This window comes from Saccopteryx bilineata, chromosome 3 (assembly GCF_036850765.1).
Source record: "Saccopteryx bilineata isolate mSacBil1 chromosome 3, mSacBil1_pri_phased_curated, whole genome shotgun sequence".
Taxonomy (NCBI): domain Eukaryota; kingdom Metazoa; phylum Chordata; class Mammalia; order Chiroptera; family Emballonuridae; genus Saccopteryx; species Saccopteryx bilineata.
In genome coordinates this window covers 89,410,053-89,435,209 of record NC_089492.1, presented here as the reverse complement: position 1 = coordinate 89,435,209, position 25,157 = coordinate 89,410,053, and the positions used below count along the sequence as shown (strand labels likewise).

The 25,157-nt window shown below is 46.2% G+C and overlaps 1 protein-coding gene across 2 annotated transcripts in view; it reads left to right on the top strand.

Moving 5' to 3' along the window:
• The window catches only part of XDH (xanthine dehydrogenase), a 106,527-nt gene that overhangs the window by 68,981 nt on the left and 12,389 nt on the right, over positions 1-25,157 (top strand). For both annotated transcript variants that reach the window (XM_066266841.1, XM_066266840.1), the window contains exons 16-33: positions 107-216; positions 2,126-2,310; positions 3,385-3,559; positions 5,376-5,459; positions 6,915-7,084; positions 9,169-9,292; positions 11,730-11,849; positions 12,308-12,404; positions 13,293-13,417; positions 14,492-14,625; positions 15,198-15,285; positions 17,218-17,304; positions 20,556-20,747; positions 20,946-21,091; positions 21,893-21,974; positions 22,483-22,578; positions 23,999-24,127; positions 24,771-24,845. In XM_066266841.1, the coding sequence (XP_066122938.1) occupies positions 107-216; positions 2,126-2,310; positions 3,385-3,559; positions 5,376-5,459; positions 6,915-7,084; positions 9,169-9,292; positions 11,730-11,849; positions 12,308-12,404; positions 13,293-13,417; positions 14,492-14,625; positions 15,198-15,285; positions 17,218-17,304; positions 20,556-20,747; positions 20,946-21,091; positions 21,893-21,974; positions 22,483-22,578; positions 23,999-24,127; positions 24,771-24,845 (2,219 nt within the window). The remainder of the gene's footprint in view (positions 1-106; positions 217-2,125; positions 2,311-3,384; positions 3,560-5,375; positions 5,460-6,914; positions 7,085-9,168; positions 9,293-11,729; positions 11,850-12,307; positions 12,405-13,292; positions 13,418-14,491; positions 14,626-15,197; positions 15,286-17,217; positions 17,305-20,555; positions 20,748-20,945; positions 21,092-21,892; positions 21,975-22,482; positions 22,579-23,998; positions 24,128-24,770; positions 24,846-25,157) is intronic.

The window sequence follows — 25,157 nt, the reverse complement described above, 5'->3', positions numbered from 1 at the left end:
TCCACTCGCCTTGACTGTGGGCATCAGAGGCCAGGATGGAGAAACCCCCCGGTGGGCTGCACTGTGCTCTCTCACGTTGGCCCCCCTTCATCTCGCCTCTGTATAGGCACCAGGAGAACTGTTCGGATGGACCACACCTTCTTCCCTGGCTACAGAAAGACCCTGCTAGGTCCGGAGGAGATACTGCTTTCCATCGAGATCCCCTTCAGCAGGGAGGTGAGACGCTGTGCCCGAATCCCTCCTACACCTGCCGGCTCCAGACAAGGAGAGACCGGAGCTGGCCTTGGGACCAACCTTAGCATCTTTAACATCGACGTTCTTGTCTCTGAACTTTGCTTTTGACCAACTATATTCCTCTATGGACAATGGGAAGTTTTAGAGTAGGGGGTGCAGGGCATGAACAGAAGCTAGATGTGTGATCCCGAGTGAGGCGTTTCACCTTTCTGAGCCCCAATTTCCTCATCTGTAAAATGAGCACAATACTACCTTCTGAGCAGGTTATTGTGAGGACTGAAAAATAATTCATAAGGTTCCTGGCAGATGCCTGAGAGCCAGTGGAGATCACCAACTGGTAGACAGCAACACAGTTTCAAGAACACACACCCCTGTTGAGTATTCCTGCCCTGGTCAGAAGAGACTCGATTTCATAAGGGAAGTATGGGATCTGTGGTGACTTCACGCGGTGGGGTTCTGGCCTCTCTCAGCAGCCATACTGTCCATGATGGGCCTGTTGGTGCAGTGATTGTTGAGAAGTGGGAAAATGGCTCTCAGGGAGTGTCTTAAAAGTTTAGCACAGCTAGTGCTTGAATGAGTCTTACAAGATGTGTTTTGCCCTTGCTAATTTTAACCCTCTTATTGAGAATGCTAATTAAATTAGAGTAATTACATCCCTGAGCTGCTTTCTTAATGGTTTTCTAGCTCATTGTTATGACCATTTTGAGCAGTGATTCTCAGAGTTATATATTTCACAAATCAAAAAAATATAAATGATGAGGTTGGAGAAGGAGGCAAAAACAGGCATAGGACTGCTCAGGCTTTATTCTGTCAGGCAAGGGACATAAACACAAAATATGTCATAAACGAAAAGAGGCTTTAATACCCAGAATTAAGAAAGATTTGTCCAGAAAGAACAGTTGCTAGCGTGACATGAGCATTTCATGGCACCCCAGAGAAGGCGCCGCTGTGGATTGGCACTGTGGGTGTGAGCAGAGCCATCCATGTTCAGACTCTGGGCTCCATGCCCCAGGGCCATGTTTGACACCAGGCATTGGGACTAGCTTTATCATCAGGAGGGGTCTCTATGGCTTCTTCAGACAAAAGCCTGTGGTCATTTTGGACTTCAGCAGTGGGTCTCAGTGTGCTTTCTCCAGAAAACCTTTCCTTAAACCTCCTACCTTCTATGTGCATCAGAATTTGTGGTGCCAGGGTGAGTTTGAACCTCAACTGGAACCTGACACAGAATGGGCTGATGTCAGATGGTTCTTACCTGAAGAGTAACTCACACTCTTCTCCTATCCCCAAAGACAGAGCCTGGCTTAGGCCCAGGGTAAATGTATGGCCAAAGCACAAAGGTAGCTATTGTCTCCATGTGAAGAAGCAAGATTTCTAACCGCAGCCAGTAGACTGGTGAGGAGACAAGTTGGAGGCACCTGCGGAAGCTGCCAGCCAGAGGTTGTTTCAAACATTGTTTGGCATTCCAGTGTATCTACCTGAGAGGCAGCTGGGCCTACAGAGATTTAGGCACAGCCCGGGAGAGGCCGGTGCCCTCTGATCCTGGGGTCCAGGGTGGGGAAGACTGCGGGCCTGAGAGGGTCTCCGAGGAGACTTGATGAAAACACCCTTCCTCCTCTCGCCTGTTTGGTTGAGAGCACCCATTCTTCTTTGTCCCTGACCTAGTTTTCCTGATTAATAGAAAGAAACCTGATCCTTTCAGGTTCTGGGAATGTTATGTGAAACTTCTCCTGAAAATGTAATAGTCAGTTATGCCTCAATCTGTGATGGCTTTCACCAGCTCCTTGCTGATTTGTGATGGTCTTATCTCCTCACCTCACATCACATCCCTGTGTTCCAGGCATACCATTTGTAAAACAGGGTGGGAGACAGGTACCTTTCTGTTCTTTTGCAGGGTGAGTTTTTCTCAGCATTTAAGCAGGCCTCCCGGAGAGATGATGACATAGCCAAGGTGACTACTGGCATGAGAGTCCTATTCCAGCCAGGGACCACACAGGTGAAGGAGCTGGCCCTTTGCTATGGTGGAATGGCCGACAGAACCATCTCAGCCTTTAAGACCATTCAGAAGCAGCTGTCGAAGTAAGAGCTAATAGAAAAATAAAACTGTTACTACTGTATTACTGCTGCTGCTACTACAATGGCTACTAGTTGTATTACTATTGCTGCTACTGCTACTATTGCTCCTGCTATTGCCATGGTTACTACTACTATGATTACTGCTGCCACTAGTAGCATTAAAACTAATACAGTATTGCTGCTGTTGTATTTATTACCATCGCTACTCCTGCTGCTAATATTGCTACTGCTATTACTATTATTACACAGATACAACTATTATTACTATTGCTACTCCTGCTGCTGAATCTACTACTACTGTTACTCCTAATTGTAGTTATCACTGCTATTATTGCCGCTACTTCTACCTCTACTGGTAGTATTACTGGTGCTTCTGCTGTTACTGTTATTACTACTGCTTCTTCTACTAATACTATATTACTTATGTTCCTCCTATTACTATTGCTTTTGCTTCCATTGGTACTATTGCTAGCACTGCGAATTCCAGAGCTAGTGTTACTACTACTGGTGTTGTTGCTGCTGCTACTACTATTGGTATTGTTACTACTGCTATTACTACTGCTACACTATTCCTATGGCTACTGGTATGACTGTGGTACCACATGATGACAACTGGGTGCCAAGCCCTTCTCTAGCACTATCCTGTGTCATCCTCTCCATGAGATAGAGAAAGCTTAACTTTGGGGTCTGGCTCCTTGGTTCCGATTCTTGACTCCAACACTTACCAGATGGGTAATATAATAAGTCAACCATGCCTCAGTTTTCTCACTGGTAAAATAAATATAAAAATTTCCTACTATACTTCTTAATTTAGCTAAAAAATGATATTTCATACAAAGCACTTAGGACATTGTAAAGACTCAACAGATTTCACTATTATTTTTGTGGTCTTTTGAAATTGTACCTGTTTTTAAAGATGAGGAAACTGAGGCTCAAGGGAGTCAAGTAGCTTTCCCAAAGTCACTGAACTCTTAAGTATCTGGGCCAAATTTTGAAGCAAGATTCACATGACCCTAACCGTCCTCGCGATGACTGAGGGCGGGATGAGAGCGCTCTCTGCCGCCTGCTCTCTGGCAGTTTCTGGAACGAGACGCTGCTGCAGGAGGTGAGCGCGGGCCTGGCTGAGGAGCTGCAGCTGCCCCCTGATGCGCCCGGTGGCATGGTGGAGTTCCGGCGCACTCTCGCCCTCAGCTTCTTCTTCAAGTTTTACCTGACGGTACTTCAGAAGCTGGGCCTAGAGCATGCCGACGATGTGAGTGTGGGCCTGGGAGGCGCGGACTGGGCAGCGCTTCTGGTTGGGGGTTGGGGAAGCTGCTGTCAGGGAGACAGTGCTGTGAACCCAGTGGTGACCTTGCTTCTCTCCTCTGGGCATCCAAAGGCAGAGGAGCAAGGACCAGGGGCATAGCCCGGGGAGCCACTCAGAGATGGGAGCCAACTGGTTGGCTGAGAAGCAGAACACTGGGCTGGGGACATAGGTTCTTGTCCCCGCTGTGTCATGATCTCATTTGAGAACCTGAATAAGTCACAACTTTCTCTAAGTCTCAGTTATAAAATCTGAAAAAGGGGGTGGGTAGACCAGATGATCCTTCAGTACTATAGCTGATGCTACCATGGTTTTATATGTAGTTAGAATGAGAACATAGAATGTGATGAGAATGTAGAATGGGGCTTCTACAGCCACTGCAAGGTGTGCATTCTGGAGAGGGTGCTGGCTGACATGGGGCCCAGCTCCCCAGATGGGTTTACCAACATTTATTTTATACCTTACAGCAAGATTACATTAGGCACTAGGGGGCAGCCTAGTGTGGCAGAGAACATGCCAATGTAGTCTAGAGTGACCACTGCAGAGATGGAGCCGGGGGGACAAAAGGAGAGAAGGCTTCACAGGAATAGCAGAGCAAAATCCCTCATTTAAAAACATTCATAGTACTTATTTTATTCTGACTATAAAAGCAATAAGGACTTATTGTGTAAAATTTTATAAAATACAGAATTGTATAAAGAAAAAATTACTCTCAGACCCTAGAGAAAACCGCTGCTATTATTTTTGCTTATTCCTCTGAACTTTTCCCTACATTTATCTATCTGTCTCATTCTGTTTGTCTGCTCTATCTCTCTCTCTCTTTCTTATTTGTCCTTTTGTTCAACCGTCAATATATCTATCATCTTACTATCTTTTAGTAAGAAATGATACATCAGCCCTGGCCAGGTGGCTCAGTGGCAAAGCATTGGCCTGGCATGAGGATGTCCCAGATTCGATTCCCGGTCAGGGGACACAGGAGAAGTACCCATCTGATTCTCCACCCCTCCCTCTCTCACTTCTCTCTCTCTCTTTCTCTCTCTCTCTCTCTCTCTCTCTCTCTCTGTCTTTCTCTCTTCCCCTCCTACAGCCATGGCTCAATTGGAGCCTGTTGGTCCCAGGAGCTGAGGATGGCTCCATAACCTCTCCTCAGGTGCTAAGAAGAGCTTGGTTGCTGAGCAACAGAGCAATGCCCCAAATGGATAGAGCATTGCACCCTAGTGGGCTTGCTGGGGTGGATCCCAGTCTGGGTGCCTGTGGGAGTCTCTCTCTGCCTCCCCTCTTCTCACTGAATAATATATATATATAATTTCTTAAATAAATTTGGGGTTATGATGCAAAGTTTTATTTCCCCCTAGATTTTGTAGAAATTATATTGCGAACATTTCCCATATCATTAAATGTTTCCCACAGAATTGAGGAGAAAAAGGAAGACTTTTCCAGGAAGGGTGGGGGAGAAGAACATCTCTGCAGAGCAGCATGCATAAATGTAGGAGGGAGGGAAGCCGTTATGTGTGTTGGGGGAAGTATAAACCACTCATTATGAAGGGGCAAGGGGAAGGGGTTGTGGTGGAGAGGCTGAGGCTGTGATTAAGTACTGCACTCCCAAAGCCCGTGTTCAGTTGTTGAGATAGATCCCTCTGGTACTAGTAGGAGTGTAATATGAGGAGATGAGGGGAACAGTTGTTACTATACCAGTTGGGGACAACCAAGGTCAGTGTCAATGACAGAAATAGTCAAGGTCACCCCTGTTATCTTGCCTCCACAGAAGTGTGGTAAATTGGACCCTACCTTTGCCAGTGCTACCTTACTCTTTCAGAAAGACCCTCCAGCCAACGTCCAGCTCTTCCAAGTGAGTATAGACAATATATAACTAATATCATGGGCCCTTGCAGACCACATCAGATGATGCTGACCATTGACAAATGACTTCCTTGAATTGTATGTAGATGCTTAAAGCTCCTTACTGTTGTGCATAAGTAAGTATCCAGTGAAGAAAATGGGAATCACATTAATGTCAATGAAGCTATTTCCCCTGTCACTCATCTGAATTTTTCTCTTGGGATTGCTCTTTTCTTTACTAGTGCCTTAAAGAAAAAAAAAAATTTTCCCCCATTTTGTCTGTAGAACTAATGTGCAGAGTCAGGAATTCTCTGGAACATGTAAGCGAGTAAATAACAACAAACCCCCCACAACTTACTATCAATAAAATTTTTGAGAGGTGCTAGGTAAAGGGTCAGCCTTTCCTATAAACATTTTAGAATTTGTAATCTTTGCTGCAACTCTTCCAGTTTGTCATTGCAGCACAAAGACAGCCAGAGGCAATACATAAATGAATGTGGTTGTGTTCCAATAAAACTTTAATTGTAAAAACAGGCAGTGGACTAGGTCTGGCCCATGGGCTATAGTTTATTAATCCCTGCACTAGAGTGTGCTGGGTTGGTGAGTGAACTCTGGGGCCAGACAGCCTGGACTTGAGTCCACACTGTGTCATTTCAGCACTGGGTAAGCTTGGACAAGTTTCTTCACTTTGCGGTGCCTCTTGGGCAAGTTAATGTCGTCCACAATGTGGACGATGATGGCACCTACTTCCTAGGATGGGAGGATTAACTGTGTTTGTAAAAGTAAATGGCTTTGATAGTTCCTGGCATATGGTAAACGTTCAATAAATATTAGTCACTATTATTATTACTTTGAAAAACATATAAAAACAGAATTTTATTATGAAATGAATATGTTAGAACATTTTGAAAAAAATACAGAAAAGTATAAAGAAGAAAATTAAAATCACCTCAAATCCCACCTCCAAAAGAAAAAACATTTTTATATTTTTGTTTACCTTCTATTTTTATGTATACATGGGCATGTGTGTACTATATTCATAACACATATTCTTTATACTATGAAATTCAAATCATTTTTACATACACACATGTAATGTTTTATGTTCTGATTTTATACTTAACATGAGCTTCTTTTCTTCTAATTAAAAGTATGCCTTAACAATTGCATACTATTCCATCGTATGAGGGTAACATGGTTTATTTACCCAATCCCCAGTGAATGGGCATGTAGCTTCCTCCTGTGTTTTTTTCTGTTCCTGTATATGGTGATGCTATGACCATCTCCCCGATTGCTTCTTATTGCCGTTTTCTTTCCTTCGCCTGCTCCCCTCCTGCCCCCTCCCCTATTCACACTCCTCAGGTTTGCTTTGCCCCCTGGCCTGAAACTCTCCATGGTTCCTCTGGACCCGTAGGAGAACAGTGTCCAGAACATCTCAGCCTGACTGGTGATCATGTTGTTCCAGGAGGTGCCCAATGGTCAGCCTGAGGAGGACACGGTGGGCCGGCCCCTGCCCCACCTGGCCGCGGCCATGCAGGCCTCCGGGGAGGCTGTGTACTGTGACGACATCCCTCGCTATGAGAATGAGTTGTCCCTCCGGCTGGTCACCAGCACCCGGGCCCATGCCAAGATCAAGTGAGTGCAGTAAATACACTTGGGAGGAGGGCACTGGTAGCGCCCTGCCAGGCCCTGGAGATGCAGCCCTTCCGGTCTAGAGGTGAAGATGGGGATCTTGCAACTACAGTCTGGAGAGGACTGGGAGAGCCAGGGCCTTGCAGAGATAGACAGGGGCCGGATCAGCAAAGCCTAGGAGTGCTGAACAGGGATCTTATCCAGAAAACAATGAGGAGCTGCTGAGAGGCCCTGAACAGGACCAGGTTAGCTCTGCACTTTGGATGTTGAGCTAAACATCAATGCAAATTTTCACAAAACCTTGAGTCAGCACAAAAGGGAAGAACGTAGCCTTAGAGTCTGATGGACTTGGGACTGAATCACTGCTCCAGGGCTTAGCAACTGTGACCTTGGCCTGCGTGCTTATTAAGCTCTAGGTTTCACGTGGAATAGGATGTGTTTGTGAGGGTCAGCGATAGTGTTCACAAAGGACCTAGCAGAATAATCACCTGTACCTGCCTGTGAAACTTTGAGAGCCTGAATATCAAGAATGCCCCTGTGTTATATTAATAATGATGATAATACCACTTAATATTTATATGGAACTTCATATTTGCCACATTCTGGTTTTACATACATTGGCTCATTTATTCCTCACAATAGCCCTATAGGCGGGTCCTGTTAGTATAGTATCTCCATGTTCCAGAAGAGGAAGCTGAGCAAAGGCAGAGTAGGTTACTTGCCCCAGGTCACACAGTTGGTAAGTGGCATCACCAGAATGTGAAGCCTGGCAGCATTCTTCCGGGCTGGGCTGTGCTACCTCTGCATGTTCAGGCCAGAGACCGTGGGCTTCATTGTCTGGTGGGCACTAGACACTGAGTAGAACAGCTCAGAATGACCCTCCTAGGGCCCTGCCACTGCATGGATTTGAGGCCGGGTCTCTTTGTCGTTGATCTTCCCTCTGCTGTTACACCTAGCTTTGAGAAAGGTTCCAGAAGTGGTGAAATGCTTCCAGGTCCCTAAAAAACAAATGTTAAGATGATATGGTTATCAGCCAGCTATGAGGTAAATACATTTGCCTTTGTTCTTGTCTGGAGTCCATATTGACGGTACCATGGCCCACACTTTCTACACTCAAACAACTTTGCTCCATCCTAGCGATATCTGAATAGATGTCGGAGGAAGGGGGTGGGTGGGGGACTTTGTAGCAGCTGCAGTGATCAGGGTTTTCTGCTGCTGGAAGGGATGCAGCAGAGCAGAGGCAGACCTGACTTTGACCCTCTTCATAGCTTCACCTCAGTCCTAAGCCCAGCTACGCTGCTCTCTGCTTGGGTGACTTTGGACAGGCTCTTTCGTTTTCCTGAGATTGAGTTTCCCCAAATGTAAAGTGGAATAATGACAGTGGCTTTCTGGGGCTCTGGTGAGGATTACCTGTTTGAAAGTTGGTTGGTACTTCAGAGCAGTTCCCGTCCCTTTTTCTGAGGTGCCTCTGCTCTGTTTCCCCAGATGGGCATGGGCCAGGGTGAACAGGACATGGTTCAGACTGTTAGCATTGGTGAGCTCTCCAGGAGTTCTCCCTTTGAAATCTTAATTGCCTAATTATAGCCAGGGTGCCCCATCATTCCAGGATAGCTCTGTGAATGTAGGGAGAGAAATTTGTCTGTGTGGTGATGTTGAGGTCCATTGGATGAGTGGTACAATAAGGTCCCTGATGTGTTGATTCTGGGTGGAGATTAGCCGTGAGGTGGGTTTTAGCCAGGGTTTAATTTGTTGCTCACTATAATTTATTTCCCTTGTGCTTGGACCCTAGAACAGACTACTATTAGGTCCACAAGGGCAGGCCTGTCCTATTTCTCTTATTTCCCCTGCAGGACTTAGCACAGTGGCCTTTGCATGGTAAGCATTTAATCAACACTTGCAGAATAGAATAAGGTAGGATGGAATGGAATGGAATGGAATAGGATAGGATAGGATAGGATAGAATTTAGTGAAGGGAGAAATTAGGGTGGAAGAAAAACCGTTAAAATGGGGACAGGGTTATCCAGGTGGGTGATGGGTCTTCCACTTCAGTGTTCCTGCCTGGCCCCTCACATCACTCATTCTTGCAGGTCCATAGATATCTCAGAAGCTCAGAAAGTACCAGGGTTTGTTTGCTTTATCTCTGCCGACGATATTCCCGGGAGTAACAAAACTGGAATTCTTAATGATGAAACAGTCTTTGCGAAGGATAAGGTACATCTTGGATTTTTTTTAAAATATGAGGTTAGTGCCTGACCAGGCAGTGGCACAGTGGATAAAGCGTTGGACTGGGATGCGGAGGACCCAGGTTTGAGACCCTGAGGTCGCCAGCTTGAGTGTGGGCTTATCTGGTTTGAGCAAGGCTCACCAGCTTGGACCCAAGGTCGCTGGCTTGAGCAAGGGGTTACTCGGTCTGCTGTAGCCCCCCCGGTCAAGGCACATATGAGAAAGCAATCAATGAACAACTAAGGTGTCGCAATGAAAAACTGATGATTGATGCTTCTCATCTCTTTCTGTTCCTATCTGTCTGTTTCTATCTATCCCTCTCTCTGACTCTCTCTCTGTCTCTGTAAAAAAATAAAATTAAAATAATAAATAAAATATGAGGTTAGTGACATACATACTAAAGTTTTAATTTGTGTGTGCTCCTCCAAATCCCTCCTACTGAAGACATTATACATTTGCACATATTGTTGCCATCATCCAATTGGCCAATATTCAGGACATTCAGTAAAGGGATGATGATACACTATTAATGTTAACTCAGTGTTTACTTGTTAATTTAATTGATGGCTGCTGTTTGTACATAGTAGGATGACCCCATGCCAAAGTGGCATTAGTAAAAGGCTGGCAATTGTACTTGAATTAACATTCAGGTTCTTAAGTGTACAATATTAAGTTCCTTTAGTAAAATAAAATATAAATAAATAAACTAACCAGCTAGAAATCACAATACCACCACTATGGGTATTGATAATTCACTTATATGAAAGTCCATCTATTGATTTCAACAGTATACAGAGTTCTGCCAAAAAACAAACTTCTAAACATTCAAGACAGCTGCTACAAAAATCCATACACTGAGAGAGTAGTTCTCAGTCACTTTTAAAATTCCAATACAGATCAACTGTTGCAAATTAGAAGCGGGTCGGTATTGCTGAAGGGAAAATTCATTTTATTATTCCTGTAAAAGTGAAGATGCTCTGGACTCAAGACACAAGGACTCCAAAAGGAGAGCATTTGATAGAAAAACAAATTGCTTTCCAAACTTCAAGAGCCCCCATAATGCTAGGAGTACTGCTAGCATTATGATTACTGATAGTCATTCAGGTTCAACAACCATCGCACTAACCAATTAAGTTGATAACTTAACAGAGTGCTCAAGAAATAATTATGAGAGACAGGCAGGGGAATATTGATTCCCATTGTCAGAAACCTCATATTCCAAAGCTATGAGTTGGACAATATTTTGTTGTTTATTTTTTGGAGTATGTTGGGAGTAAATTATCTGTGAAGGAGATTCATTAAGCTTTTATAGGAACTGAATTATTAAATGAAAAGAAAACAATAATCATTATTCTATAAATCTAATGAAAACTAATTTATGGGTCATCAAGTCGAAGAACTAGCATTTGGCAACTACTGCCCCTGGGCATCTAGATGAGTATAAAATGTAATTGCTGCCTTTGAGAAGTTGTTGGTATAAATCTATGAAACAGAAGATAATAGAGAGTAGGGTGGTGGAAAAAAATAAAACTGGGAGTCGAGGCTTAAGATCTGATTATCATCTGGTAACAAGCCAATTGTGATCGTGCTGTCTGGGTCTCCATCTCTCTGTTTGAAGAGCAAGGAAGATGAAGTAGATCTGAGCTGGCAGATACAGTTCATGCTGCCATACCTCCCATTCTTCTGCTCATGACAGACATCACTAATCAATCCCTACATTCTATCCTGGGCTCAGCAGGCTGTCAGTACTAAATCATCAGAACTGGCCCTTGAGACAAAGTGAGTTTGCCATCCTGATACCAGTTACCTCCAAGTTCTATTCTACTTCTACAGATTTTTTTTTCTTTTTCTTTTTTGTATTTTTCTGAAGTTGGAAACAGGGAGGCAGTCAGACAGACTCCCGCATGCACCTGACTGGGATCCACCCGGCATGCCCACCAGGGGGCAATGCTCTGCCCATCTGGGGCACCGCTCTGTTGCAACCAGAGCCATTCTAGCACCTGAGGCAGAGGCCACAGAGCCATCCTCAGCACCTGGGCCAACTCTGCTCCAATGGAGCCTTGGCTGTGGGAGGGGAAGAGAGAGACAGAGAGGAAGGAGAGGGAGAGGGGTGGAGAAGCAGATGGGTGCCTCTCCTGTATGCCCTGGCCGAGAATCGAACCTGGGACTCCTGCACGCCAGGCTGATGCTCTACCACTGAGCCAACTGGCCAGGGCACCTTCTACAGATTTTAAACACTTAATGAAGAAGCACTCAACTCAAACAATAGAATAAGGAAATGAAAAGGCCCCAGAGTATTCCTAAGATGTACCTTAATAGGAATTTGTGGGTACAGGGGACCTCCTTTGTCCTTTTGAACAGTACAAAATACTTGACTTTATGAGGAGCTTTGTGGTGGTCTTCAGTAGTCTGGCTTTACTGCTAGGTGACCTGTGTTGGGCACATCATTGGAGCTGTGGTCACCGACACCCCAGAACATGCACAGAGAGCAGCTCAAGGAGTGAAAATCACCTATGAGGAACTTCCGGCCATCATTTCCATTGAGGTAACAAAAAAAAGGGGCTGTCTGTGGAGAAGGGCGAGCTCCGGAAGCGCACTGTTTAAGATCCTCAAGCAGCAGCAAGTAGGGTTTGACTAGATAGGTTTTTAAATCTCTTCCAGCCTTGGGATTGTGTAGTTCTATGCAACCTTCCCCACTGTGATCTTAAACTCAGTCCTTTAATGGCCACACTGAGTCCCTCCTACCGAATTTCAACTCCATTTGGGTCCTTGAAGGATTCTTTGCTTTTCTCAAGATCTAAGGTTGCTCACCTCTATCTAAGGGAATGGAGGAGTGTGCCTTTCTGGGCTACACGTGAGCTTTCTTGAAGTCTGTGTAGGAAGCTTGCAGAGATACCTGTGTGAGAGGAGATAGGCAACAACTCTGGGAGCTTCTCTCCCTCACTGGGAAAGCACCTTCCTCCCTCTGAAAGACAGGTTCCTGAAGCTTCTTTTGATCCTCAGGATGCTATAAAAAACAACTCCTTTTATGGACCTGAGGTGAAGATTGAGAAAGGAAACCTCAAGAAGGGGTTTTCGGAAGCAGACAACGTTGTTTCAGGTACGGCTGCACCATGCAGCAGTGGGGATGGGCGGCCAGTTTATGAATGAAATTCAAGGGCTGTACCTTCAATCCTGGGGCAGGGAAGTGATGTCTTATAATTTCTGAACAAATGAGTTCCTTTCATGTTTATAACAAAATAGTAGATAGTTGGCTGGGAAAGAACTTCAGTCATCTTCATCTGCACTCTCCTGACTCTAGGCTGGGCGCTCCTAAGTGGTTCTAGAGAGATCATAGTGTGTTGGATTTGGGAAGATAATGACCACACATGCCTCATTAGCCTTGAATCTGCCGGGCCTTTAACCACATGGACTCCTGGCCCTCCTTGTTCACCTAGGGCAGTCCTCACCCATTTCAGCTGCTCCCCCTCCTTTTCTTTTCTGCCTCCCTCCACACTGTGAAGGCAGGCCCGGAGCTCTCTGCACAGGGCGGAGCTGCTGTGCTGCTCAGACCCCTTTGGGCATTGTTTTCTACATGGTCTGTTGTGCATCCCTAAGTCACTTGTAAGTTAGCTCTCTAACTGGCCTGATCCCTTCAACTCTGGAAGGTATTTTTAGCTTTTCAAGCACATCTGTTGATTCTTTCTTTACCTTTTCCAAAACACAGTAGTAATAGTTTGAAAATCTTTCATTTCCACTGGCTGCAGCAAGAAAAGAGCTTCATGCCTGATGCATTTCGGTGTTGTTCTGGTTTCTTTGTTAGGGTGTGTGGATGAGCGATCAGCTCCCGATTGCTGAGGCTCTCTTTCTCACACTGGCTAGGGAACCTAGAGGTTACCTGTGAGCAGTTTGCTCTTTCCTGGGACTTGGCAAGCACATGCTCCTCTTAAGCAAACCTGTCCCCTCTGCAGCAGCAGGCTCACTGTGGGGGGTCTTGTTGCTTCCCCAGGAGAATTGTACATTGGTGGTCAAGAGCACTTCTACCTGGAGACTAACTGCACCATCGCTGTCCCAAAAGGCGAGGCAGGGGAGATGGAGCTCTTTGTATCCACACAGAACACCACGAAGACCCAGGTAGGTGTCCCGTGGGTCAGCCTGGGGAGGGCCCCGGGGAGCTCCTGTCATTGTGGGAACTGCGAAGAAGGAGATCTTCCCAGAAGGGAATTGGACGGTAGTAGTCCTGGACCAGACCCTGTCACTAACAAGCTGGTATCACTGAGCTTGCTACATAATCTTTCTGTTCCATACAATGGGACTTGGTTGGGTTGTTGGAATGATCCTATGGGTTTTAATATGTGCTTTGAGCCTATCCAGTGCTATATGGCCTTGGTCACATCATGTCTGGCTTCCGTCTCCTCATCTGTAGAACGAAGGGGTTGGGTAAGTGGTAGCCACAGGGACCAATAAAGTATCTGCAGCAGCTCAAATATTCCTCATTTCTCAAAGCCTGTAATGTGACAGTGGGTGTCAACACATCTGACAGCTGATTCTACCCTCACAACCCACCAGTTCCTGGCCTAAGAGAGTAAGTTTTGCTCTGAAAGTATGCTGTGACTAGCTGCTTGACCCTCTGGCTAAAAACAAGTGTCTGAATTCAGTCTTCAGTGACCGATGAGTTTTGAACCTCAGCACTGCTACCCAAGCATCAGCACTGGGAGGGAAGGGGGACTTTCAAATCTGGGAATTTCAGGCCTGACCAGGCGGTGGCGCAGTGGATAGAGCGTCGGACTGGGATGCGGAAGTACCCAGGTTCGAGACTCCGAGGTCGCACGCGGGCTCAACTGGCTTGAGCAAAGAGCTCGCCAGCTTGGACCCAAGGTCGCTGGCTCCAGCAAGGGGTTACTCGGTCTGCTGAAGGCCCACGGTCAAGGCACATGTGAGAAAGCAATCAATGAACAACTAAGAAGTCGCAACGCGCAACGAGAAACTGATGATTGATGCTTCTCATCTCTCTCTGTTCCTGTCTGTCTGTCCCTGTCTATCTCTGCCTCTGTAAAAAAAAATAAATAAATAAAATAAAATAAAATAAAATCTGGGAATTTCAGAATTCACAGCAGTAATTAGGCCTGTGCATATCAGTCAGGCTCTGGGTCAAGCTTAAAGTCCAGATGAGGCATTCAGAGCGAATGTTTTTTCTTTTGCCCACAGAGCTTTGTTGCAAACATGTTGGGGGTTCCAGCAAATCGAATTACGGTCCGAGTGAAGAGACTGGGAGGAGGCTTTGGAGGGAAGGAGACTCGAAGCACAGTAGTGTCCACAGCAGTGGCCCTGGCTGCATACAAGTGAGTTCTCCCAGTGGACTCCGGAAAGAAGAATAAGGATGCCTCTGCCAGAAAGGCTTTCTGGGTTTCTCCTTTTGGGAAAAAGAGATACCCCTTGCTTTGCATTTTCACAGCCTTGTGTTTTAGAACTTTGGGGCATTGGGGTGATGATAACATCACCTGGTTTTTTATATTCTTTTTTTTTTTTTTTGTATTTTTCTGAAGCTGGAAACGGGGAGAGACAGTCAGACAGACTCCCGCATGCGCCCGACCGGGATCCACCCGGCACGCCCACCAGGGGCGACGCTCTGCCCACCAGAGGGCGATGCTCTGCCGCGACCGGAGCCGGTTTTTTATATTCTCATGCATATGTCCATATGGGGCTGTGAGGGCCTGGAGGAGAAGGGCACAGCTCACATCCTATATTCTTTACCTTGTCCAGCCCAGTGCTTAGACAGCAAAGCATCCCAGCTCAGGTCTGCTGAGAGCGCTAGGTAGAAAAAGAAAGCTTCCCTGCTGTCTTCATCCCCCAGACTCAGAGGGCTAGGCTGCTGTAGAGACCCAGTGTTCTTACCCTCTGGTGCCTCCCCCAGGACCGGCCGCCCTGTGCGCTGCATGCTGGATCGTGACGAGGACATGCTGATAACTGGCGGCAGACATCCCTTCTTGGCCATATACAAGGTTCCAGATGTTGGGGGCTGTGCAAGGCCAGCAGTGCCATCTCATTAGGATGTACTCTGACGTTTTATGACTGTCTGTGAAAGTTCAAGGAGAAATAGCAACAAGAGATATTCAAATCAGCCAATAGCAACATAGAGGGGTGATGCTGGGGGAGGCTGGCAGGCCACCTCCCAAGCGACATCACAGGGTGGCATTCACTACTTTTGTGAATTTGCTCTGTTCTAAATCTGGTATTTGTCTACTTGGGTTCAGAAACATGATTTGTGAGCAGACCTGGGGTGAATCCTTCCTGTAGGATGTCCTAATGCTAACGTGTTCACAGCTTGATATGGAAATCAGAATGACTGCTTAGTAATTCACAGATGGAAATAAAAGTTCCCTGGGCCTGGACAATCACCTGCTCTGTCAGGCCACGTTTGGCTGGGCACAGCCCAATTTCCCTTTCCTGGGCTCCTATGGATGACCAGCTCCTGGTCTGACCATACATCTTGTCCCTTAGAAACTAGTGCAGGCCCTGGCCGGTTGGCTAAGTGGTAGAGTGTCAGCCGGTATGTGGAAGTCCTGGGTATGATTCCTGGCCAGGGCTCACAGGAGAAGCACTCATCTGCTTCTCCACCCTTCCATCTCTTATTTCTGTCTCTCTCTTCTCCTCCCACAGCCAAGGCTCCATTGGAGCAAAGTTGGCTCAGGCACTGAGGATGGCTCCATGGCCTCCACCTCAGGCGCTAAAATGGCTTTGGTTGCAACAGAGCAACACCTCAGATGGGCAGAGTATTGCCCCCTAGTGGGCTTGCTGGGTGGATCCTGGTCCAGTGCAGGCAGGAGTCTGTTTCTCTGCCTCCTGGCTTTTCTCACTTCAGAAAAAAAAAAAAGAAAGAAAGAAAAGAAAAGAAACCAGTGCAATCCTACAGGTCCTAGTCTAGCTGTATACCTGGGAGTCTTCCTCTCCACAAGCTGGCCTTGAATATCCCCCAATGACCTCTTCCGATTGTTTCATGACCAGCTACCCCAAAATGGATTATATTTGTCTTATTTCCAAATTATGTGGGCTTAAAGAAAGTAACTTGGTCTTTTGGGGTCCTGATTTCCTCAGTTATAAAATGACCAATACAAGTTTGTTTCATTTTTTTTCTTACATGAGAAACGGAGAGGCAGAGTGACAGACTCCTGCATATGCCCCAACCGAGATCCACCTGGCAAGCCCCCCTACCCAACAATGCTTTGCCCATCTGGGGCTGCTGCTCCATTGTTTGGCAACCAAGCTATTTTAGCACCTGAAGGGAGGTCATGGAGCCATCCTCAGCACCTGGGGCCAACTTGCTCCAACTGTGCCATAGCTGCAGGAGGGGAAGAGAGAGAGAGAGAAGGAAGAGGGAGGGGGGTAGAAAGCAGATAAGCTCTTCTCCTGTGTGCCCTACTGGGAATCAAACCTGGGACATCCATATGTCGGGCCAACACTATACCAACTGAGCCAACTGGCCAAGGCCAGGTTTGTTTCAATGATCACATTAGGTAAGGGTTGTCAAAGCACACTGAGGCTCTAGCAAAGTGTAGCTTCTATTGTTTGCTGGCCAAAAGCTATGAGGGGAGACTCCAGTTTCCTTCCCAGTTTCTCTTCCCAGCTCTTCCTCCCTGCCTATCATGACCAACATTCTCTTTAATATCCCTTCATTCCCTGTGGTAGAGCAGAAGACAGGAGTAGGTAGAAAGGAGGATGGATGTGGGGAGAAGGTCATCCAGGGATGAACTAAGTATACATTACTGGGAAGATGTTAGTTCCTTTCTTCTTGTTCTGGTTGTCTCATATGTTCATCTTTTTGTCATGGTGTAAGGTCTTGTTCTTTCTGTTTCCTCCAGGTAGTGTAAATGGGAGGGGAGAGGTAGAGATAAAAAGGAATGGGACTGTTGAGAAATCTCTCTCTTTCTCACCAGGTTGGCTTCATGAAGACAGGAAAGATTGTGGCTCTAGAAGTGGATCACTATAGCAATGCCGGGAACACCCAGGATCTCTCTGGGAGTGTAAGTAGGATTCCTCCTGCATCCCAGGGTGACTGGGAGGTCAAGGGTGTGCCCCACAGCCTGTTCACACAAGTAGGCACAAGCCTCTTCTATTCTTGCCTATTATTGTTGCAATAGCTTTTCAATTGGTTCCTGCCTTCAATTTCTCCATCCTTGGTTAATTTCTAAGCACAAAGATGATCATATTATTTCTTTGATTAGAAACTCATCCTTCTTGTTTAAAACGTTTTATTAAGCAAGCAATGTTAGTTACAAAACTTTATATATAGTATGGTGACATTGTGTGTGCATGTGCATGTGTATGCTGGTATGCATGGAAAGGTCTGAAAGAAGATACATCAAACAGTGACTGGGTGGGTTAAGGGAGGACACACTGTCATTTCCTCCATTGCACATTCTTGTGATGTTGGAATTTTAAATAATGAGTTGAGTTACTTTTTAGAAACAGCTTATTGAAGTACAGTTTACATACCATAAAGTTCACCCATTCGAATGATATAATTTGTTTTTAGTAAATTCAAAGTCATGCAACCATTATCACCATCCAGTTTTTGAACATTTCTATCACACCCAAGTGACCTCTTGTGCCCATTTGCAGTCACTCTTGTTCCCATCCCTGGGCCCAGACATCCAGTAATCTATTCAGTCTCTATAGAGTTTCCTTTTCATATCACTAGAATCATACCCTGTGTACCCTTTCGTGTCTGGCTCTCCTCCCCCCCCCCAGAGTATTTTTGAGGTTCATCCATATTATAGCATGCATCAGTCCTTCATTCCTTTTCATTCATAAATATTATTTCCTGATACAGTTAGGCCATATTTGTTTTCTGCTGACCACGTGATGGACATCTGGGTTATTTCCAGTTTTTAGCTTTTATGGATAACGCGGCGCTGAACATTCTCATATGAGTCTTGTAAGACATATTTTTGTCGGTTTTGAAAAGTAAATAAGTTACCTTGGTGGTACTAGTCTTCAAGTTTTTAAAAATCTTAATTTTATAACCCATACCAGTTACATACGCATGGACTCTTGTTGTAAAGTAAAAGTCACGCCTTGCAAGAAAAGCTGTCATTCCTCACTACCCCACCCTCTCTCTGCTAAAGGTTCTCGAATTGGCTCAATTAGGAAATGCCACACTTCAGATCTGGTGTAAAAACTGTTCAAAAAAGGAAACATATTTTGTGTTCTTTCCATTTATAACATTGGCTTCTTGGCCTTGTAAGAAAAATCAGGTTGAAAAAGACATAGTACTTGTCCCCAAAGATCTTACAAGCTTTTAAATTCAATGCAGCAAATATTTATTGAGTGCTGAGAGTGGCAACATATAGAAGCATATGGCATTGTTTCTGCCCTCAGGATGTCCACAGTGTGATGGGGGAGATTGATAATACAGACAAAAGGAAATAAAAATACAAGTTGGCAGAGTGGTCAGGAAAAGCAAAAAGGGAATTAATTGAGACATACAAAAATTGTGTAGGCTAACGAGGACTGAAAGAATTAGACACAAAAAGCAGCCTATAGGAAAGAGAAACTCTACATGGGAAGTAAGCTATAACCAAGTGAAACAAACAAAAGCTACCATTTATCACATCAGAGAGATGAATTACTGCACCTTAAAGAAAGAACAGTACACTATAAAAATGGAACGGTCAGAGAATAAAAGTGAATGAAATTGTGAATGAAAATTGTGGAAGCAGAAGGTTTGAAAGAAACTCAAGAAGCTCTCCCCCCAAAAGAGAACATAATGCGGAAAAATAGGAGACAAAATACAAAAAGACTCAAGGACCAGCCCAGAAGTCCATATAATAGAACTTTCACTAAGAAAGACTAGAAGAAGGAGAGAAGGGAATGATCAGAGGTAATATCAGCAATTTCTCCAAACTGATGAGCGTACATTTTAAAGTTGATTTAGTAATAAGTGCACGGAAAACTAAGCAAATGGAAAAATAAAGACAAAATGTATTAACTCCAGGGGGGAAATGCTATCAAGCAAGAGAAGTCATCATAGTATTACTACATGGTTCAGCTGTAAGTAGTGTTTACAGTGTAAGTAACATTCAACTGGCTTGATCAGATCAAAATATAATATAATGAGGGATAGGAAGCCGGGGTGTTTTCAGGGAAAGGTTGTTAGGTGGGAACTAAATTCTAAAAGTCTAAAACTGAAAAAGCCAGAAAGTGACAATATTAGCACATTACTTGGAAATGTGGATGTTAATTAAATATCTGATAAAAAAATAAGTGGTTGTTTCTGGGGAGTGGAAGGAAGTAAAAGGAAGGAGCCACTGTTTTGCATGACATGATTTTTGGAAGTATTTGACTCTTTTTTTTTTTTTTTTTGCATTTCTCTGAAGCTAGAAACAGGAGAGACAGTCAGACAGACTCCCGCATGCGCCCGATCGGGATCCACCCGGAACGCCCACCAGGGGGCAACGCTCTGCCCACCAGGGGGCGATGCTCTGCCCCTCCGGGGCGTCGCTCTGCCGCGACCAGAGCCACTCTAGTGCCTGGGGCAGAGGCCAAGGAGCCATCCCCAGCGCCCCAGCCATCCTTGCTCCAATGGAGCCTCGGCTGTGGCTGCGGGAGGGGAAGAGAGAGACAGAGAGGAAGGAGAGGGAGAGGGGTGGAGAAGCAGATGGGCGCTTCTCCTGTGTGCCCTGGCCGGGAATCGAACCCGGAACTTCTACACGCCAGGCCAACGCTCTACCACTGAGCCAACCGGCCAGGGTGTATTTGACTCTTTAATCAACCTGCAGTACAACTTTAATGGGAATAAAAAACTACTTTAAAATTAATAAATTCACCTATTTTTTTTTAAAGAGGGAAGTAATCAATTCTAACTAGAGAGTCTGGGAAAGGCTTCCCCAGAGAGGAATGGGGGTTTTAGCAGGTGGATAAGGATAGGAGGGGTATGACAGGTGAGAGGAATATGTAACTAGGAAAGAATAAAAATGTATTAGAGGAAGGCCTTGAATTCCATGCTGGAAGGCATACTGATTTTACTCTGGAGAGGATAAGTGCAGGTTTTCAGCAAAGACTTAACCTGTTGTGACCTAATATGTTAGTATGAGGCGCAGATTAGAGAGCAGAGACACGGAAGGCCAGGAGTTCAGTAAGGAGGCTGTGGCAATATCTCAGGGGAGAAGTCACCTGGGCCTGAGGAAGAGCAGTGGACTGTGGGGCCGGGAAAGGCAGAGAGCCAATCAGCTCAACACCCCATTCTCTCTCATTCTGGTTCCTTCTGCTTTAGGTGATGGAACGAGCTCTATTCCATATGGACAACTGCTACAAAATCCCCAACATCCGGGGCACTGGGCGGCTGTGCAAGACCAACCTGCCCTCCAACACGGCCTTCCGAGGTTTCGGGGGGCCCCAGGGGATGCTGGTTGCCGAGCACTGGATGAGTGAAGTTGCAGTGACCTGTGGGCTGCCTGCTGAGGAAGTAAGCTGGAAATTTGGTGGCACAAATCAGAGTGGGTTAGGCTACTTTGAGGGGACAGTGGTGTTGTATCTTGGGTGTCTCCCCTAGGGGCAGAGGACAGGCAGGTACTGAGGAGAGGGGCCCGAAAGCTGAACTTTAAGTTTCGCCCCCCTCATCGGCTGCCAACATCACGGCTTCCATGTCTCTCTCCTTGGGAAGGTGCGGATGAAGAACCTGTACAAAGAAGGGGACTTGACACACTTCAACCAGAAGCTTGAGGGGTTCAACTTGCCCAGGTGCTGGGAAGAATGTCTAGCAAGCTCTCAGTTTCACGCTAGGAAGAGCGAGGTTGACAAGTTCAACAAGTAAGCACCGGGAGGGGGGGAGCCCAACATTCTGGTGCCCTCGGGTTTCATATTCGAGTGTTTTTGCTGAACTCAGAATACAATAATTTAATAAATAACTTATGAGGCTGCTGAGTTTGCCAGCTCATCCATAGACTGGGAAGTGCCCTTAGTCCAGGGGCAGGTGGGCTCACAGCCTGCACGCAGCATCAGAGCCCCTCAGCGCAGTTCATCTTCACATGTTTGTCCGCTGCCTGGGCCTACCACGGTCTAGGGGGCACTGCCCAGGACTAAGGACACAGCAGTTGGTGCCTGCCCCTCTAACACTAATCTATAAATATGGCCTTGGCTGTCACCCCACCTCCTTGGGCCTCAATTTCATCATCTGCAAAGTGGGGATAATTATGCTTGTGCTGTCTTCTTTACTGAGTTATTTGGAAAACCAAATATAAAGCACAGAGGAGGCATCACCATTAGCATCAGTGAGCCAACTTTTCTCCCTGGAACAATCACAGCCGAGGTCACCAAGATACCCTGACCCAGTTCGAATTCCGCTTGGGGAAGAACAGTGATGATACTTTAAAGTCAGATGCTCAGGATAGGGGTGCGTGTCCTACTTTAGCTGCCCTGAAGGACCCAGAACCCAAAGCCCTACCTTTCTCACCCTGTCTACGTGACGGGGCACAACACAGTTATCACAGTGACTGTAGGGGCAGCTCTGAGAATGCCTAATTTCAATTTTACAAAGTTGTTGATTGAAAACATGTTCAACCTGCCGTAAATATGACAGAAGATTCTGTGAGACTGTTCCTTTCTCTACAGGGAGAATTGCTGGAAAAAGAGAGGATTGTGCATAATTCCTACCAAGTTTGGAATATCCTTCACTGTTCCTTTCCTGAATCAGGTAATTGCTTTTTATAATTCTGTCCATCTCCTCAGGACTGGTCGCCATTTCCCCCTCTGTGAGGGAGAGCTCACTGCGGGAGCTTGTGGCTGTTTGCATGAATTTCCATACCCTGTTTGTCCAGTAGACCGTGGGACAGTGAGGGCTGCACGAGACACAGAGACCTGGGGTTGAACTCTAGTTCCTGCCGGTCGGGATTGTGGGACCATGGACAGTTACTTTGCCTTTCCGATTCTATTTCTTCATCTGTAGAGTGAGGACAAATAAATGGTTTTCTCTGAGGATGGGAGGCACAGAAAGAGAGAGAGAGAGATAAAATTTTTTTAAAATGCTGAAGGGCTATCCAGCCAAAGCATGAGACTGATGCTGTTTTAATTTTTGTCTGGGGTTTATATTAGAAATGTTGCTGCTGGCTCTCTTTCCCCTTGACTGCAGTACTTTTTGCCTCAAGTCTTAAGCTGAACTAGGATTTGCTACATGTTGTGTCTGGCACTCTTCCGTTCCTTAGGCAGGAGCCCTGATTCATGTGTACACTGATGGCTCTGTGCTGCTGACCCATGGGGGCACTGAGATGGGCCAAGGCCTCCACACCAAGATGGTGCAGGTGAGCAGTCTGGGAATGTGCTGTCTGAGGGGAGGTGCTGAGAGAAACGAGCAGGGGACACACTGGAGGCAGAATCAGGCCCACGCTCTGGCCCTGGCTCTGATGCTCCTTTATTTAAAATTTTTTTGTTAAATTTTTTATTTTTATTAATTGATTTTAGAGAGACAGAGAGAAGAAGGAAGAGAGAGAGAGAGAGAGAGAGAAGCATTCATTTGTTGTTCCACTCAGTTGTACTTTCATTGGTTGCTTCCCCTATGCACCCTGACCCAGAATAAAACCTGCAAACTTAGTGTTTCAAGGCAATGCCCTAACTGACTGAGCAACCAGCCAGGACCTCTGCTGCTCATTTAAATGTGACCTTGAGCAAAACTTCCCATCTAGGCCTCGGGTTTCCTCATTTATACAAAGAGGTTGGTCATGTGATCTCTGAGGTCACTTCTGTTACCAACATTCTAGGGCTCTGTGACTGTGTATAAGGTGGGTGTGGCATGTGTGTAAAGGTAGCTAGTTCTGCACACATGGGAGACTCCTCACAGTGAAGTTGGATGGTGGCGCTGGATTACAGTGGGCATACCTGCTTGGCTCCTGTGGACTGGACAAATCAGATTTTTTAAAATGAGGGTGCCCTGGCCAGTTGGCTCAGTGGTAGAGTATCAGCCCAGCATGTGGATGTGCCGGGTTTGATTATTTTCCAGTACTATCTGGTTCTCCACCCCTCTCCTCTCCGTCCTCTCTGTCTCTCTCTTCCCCTCCTGCAACCAAGGCTCCATTGGAGCAAAATTGAACCGGGCACTGAGGATGGCTCCATGGCCTCCACCTCAGGTGCTAGAATGGCTCTGGGTTGCAACAGAGCAACACCTCAGATGGGCAGAGCATCGCCCCCTAGTGGGCTTGCTGGGTGGATCCTGGTCAGGTGCAGGCAGGAGTCTGTCTCACTGCCTCCCCACATCTCACTTCAGAAAAAAAAAAAAAAATGAGGGCTAGCTTTAAAACACATTTTAAAAATTATTTATCAATTACAGTTTAATTCAATATTGTTTTTGTGTTAGTTTCAGATGTACAGCATAGTGATCAGACAATCATATTTTACAAAGTGTTCATTTGCTATTTCCAGTACCCATCTGGCCCATACATAGTATTGCAACATTATTGACTGTATTCCCTATGCTGTACTTTACATCCCACTGACTGTCTTGTAACTAGCAATTTGTTAAAAAAGCACTTAATTACCATGAGGTTTAAGAAGTTTTTCTCCAATCAAACCTTCTATAAACTGCTGCTTCAAGTTCAGGCAGACATGAGAGCATTCCAGTCACAGTAGAATTATAGTTTACAGAATTGTTTTCTTGCCTGTACCCGTGAACATGACAGGCTCCGTGCTCACCGCCTCCCTATAGAGTGGTGTCATCTTTCTTCACAGGTGGCCAGCAAAGCTCTGAAAATCCCCACCTCTAAGATTTACATCAGTGAGACAAGCACTAGCACGGTGCCCAACACCTCTCCCACGGCTGCCTCTGTCAGCACCGACATCAATGGACAGGCTGTCTACGTAAGGAGCCTCAGGAACCAGCGGCGTTGGAGGGCTGTGGGCCCAGAGGGTCCCCGGGGTGGGGAGCTGAAATGGTCCTTGCAGGCTCTTTGGCTGGGACCATGCCTTTGGGGAACCTGTTCCTCCAAATGCTGAGCTAAAAGAGAGGCCCAAGAGCCACAGTCACTTCCACCAAAGTCAAGAAGGATAAGTGTAGGGGGGGAGGCGAGTTGGAGGAAACACAGGAGGCTCTAGGAAGACATACTCCCTGGTGTAAGAACTGGCCGCAAGACAATGGGCCGAAATTGAAACTTGATTGTGGGGTTGGCCAGGTCAGACCTACTTGCTTCTCCTCCCACGTGGAAGATGTCATCAAACAAAGGAGTTTGATGAGAGAAGGCACCTCCTAAGGGACCCTCAAACATCTTACTCTTTGTCAGCATAAGAACTGGGTCAAGGAGTGCTCTCCAAGCAAAGGCCAGTGGTGGTCCCGTGGTTTCCACTCTGGGCTTCGGTAACACCTGAGAGGGTGGCGAGGCTGTTTCAGTGGCAGCCTGGGCACAGCACTACTTGGAGGTGTCTTTGCCAAGGTCCTCAAGATTTCCCCTGTGCCAGGGCCTGCAGGGGACTGATGTGTCTGGTGTGCGGTGGGTGTGTTCTTTAGGAAGCTTGCCAGACCATCCTGAGAAGGCTGGAACCCTTCAAGAGAAAGAATCCCAGTGGCTCCTGGGAAGACTGGGTAAGTCTGAGCTGACCCAAGTGGCTTTTGCAAATGAGCATGAAATGGAAGGGCAGGGCCCTGTCCCCACCCTGAGCAGGAAGAGGAGATTGTGGTCTGGTCACACAGCAGGGAGAAGTTGAGGGGGTCTGTCTGCTTTCCAGGACAAGTAAATGCTCAACCTTGCTGGGTCCCTTTCACAGTGGTTTTCATAGTTGAGGGAAGTCACCTGAGGAAACTTTTTGACCCAGGATTTTGACAGCTCTGTGGGGATCGGGGGTGTGGCGGCCCTGAGCCTGAGAAGTCAGTGAGCACCCTCACTGTGAGTTCTTC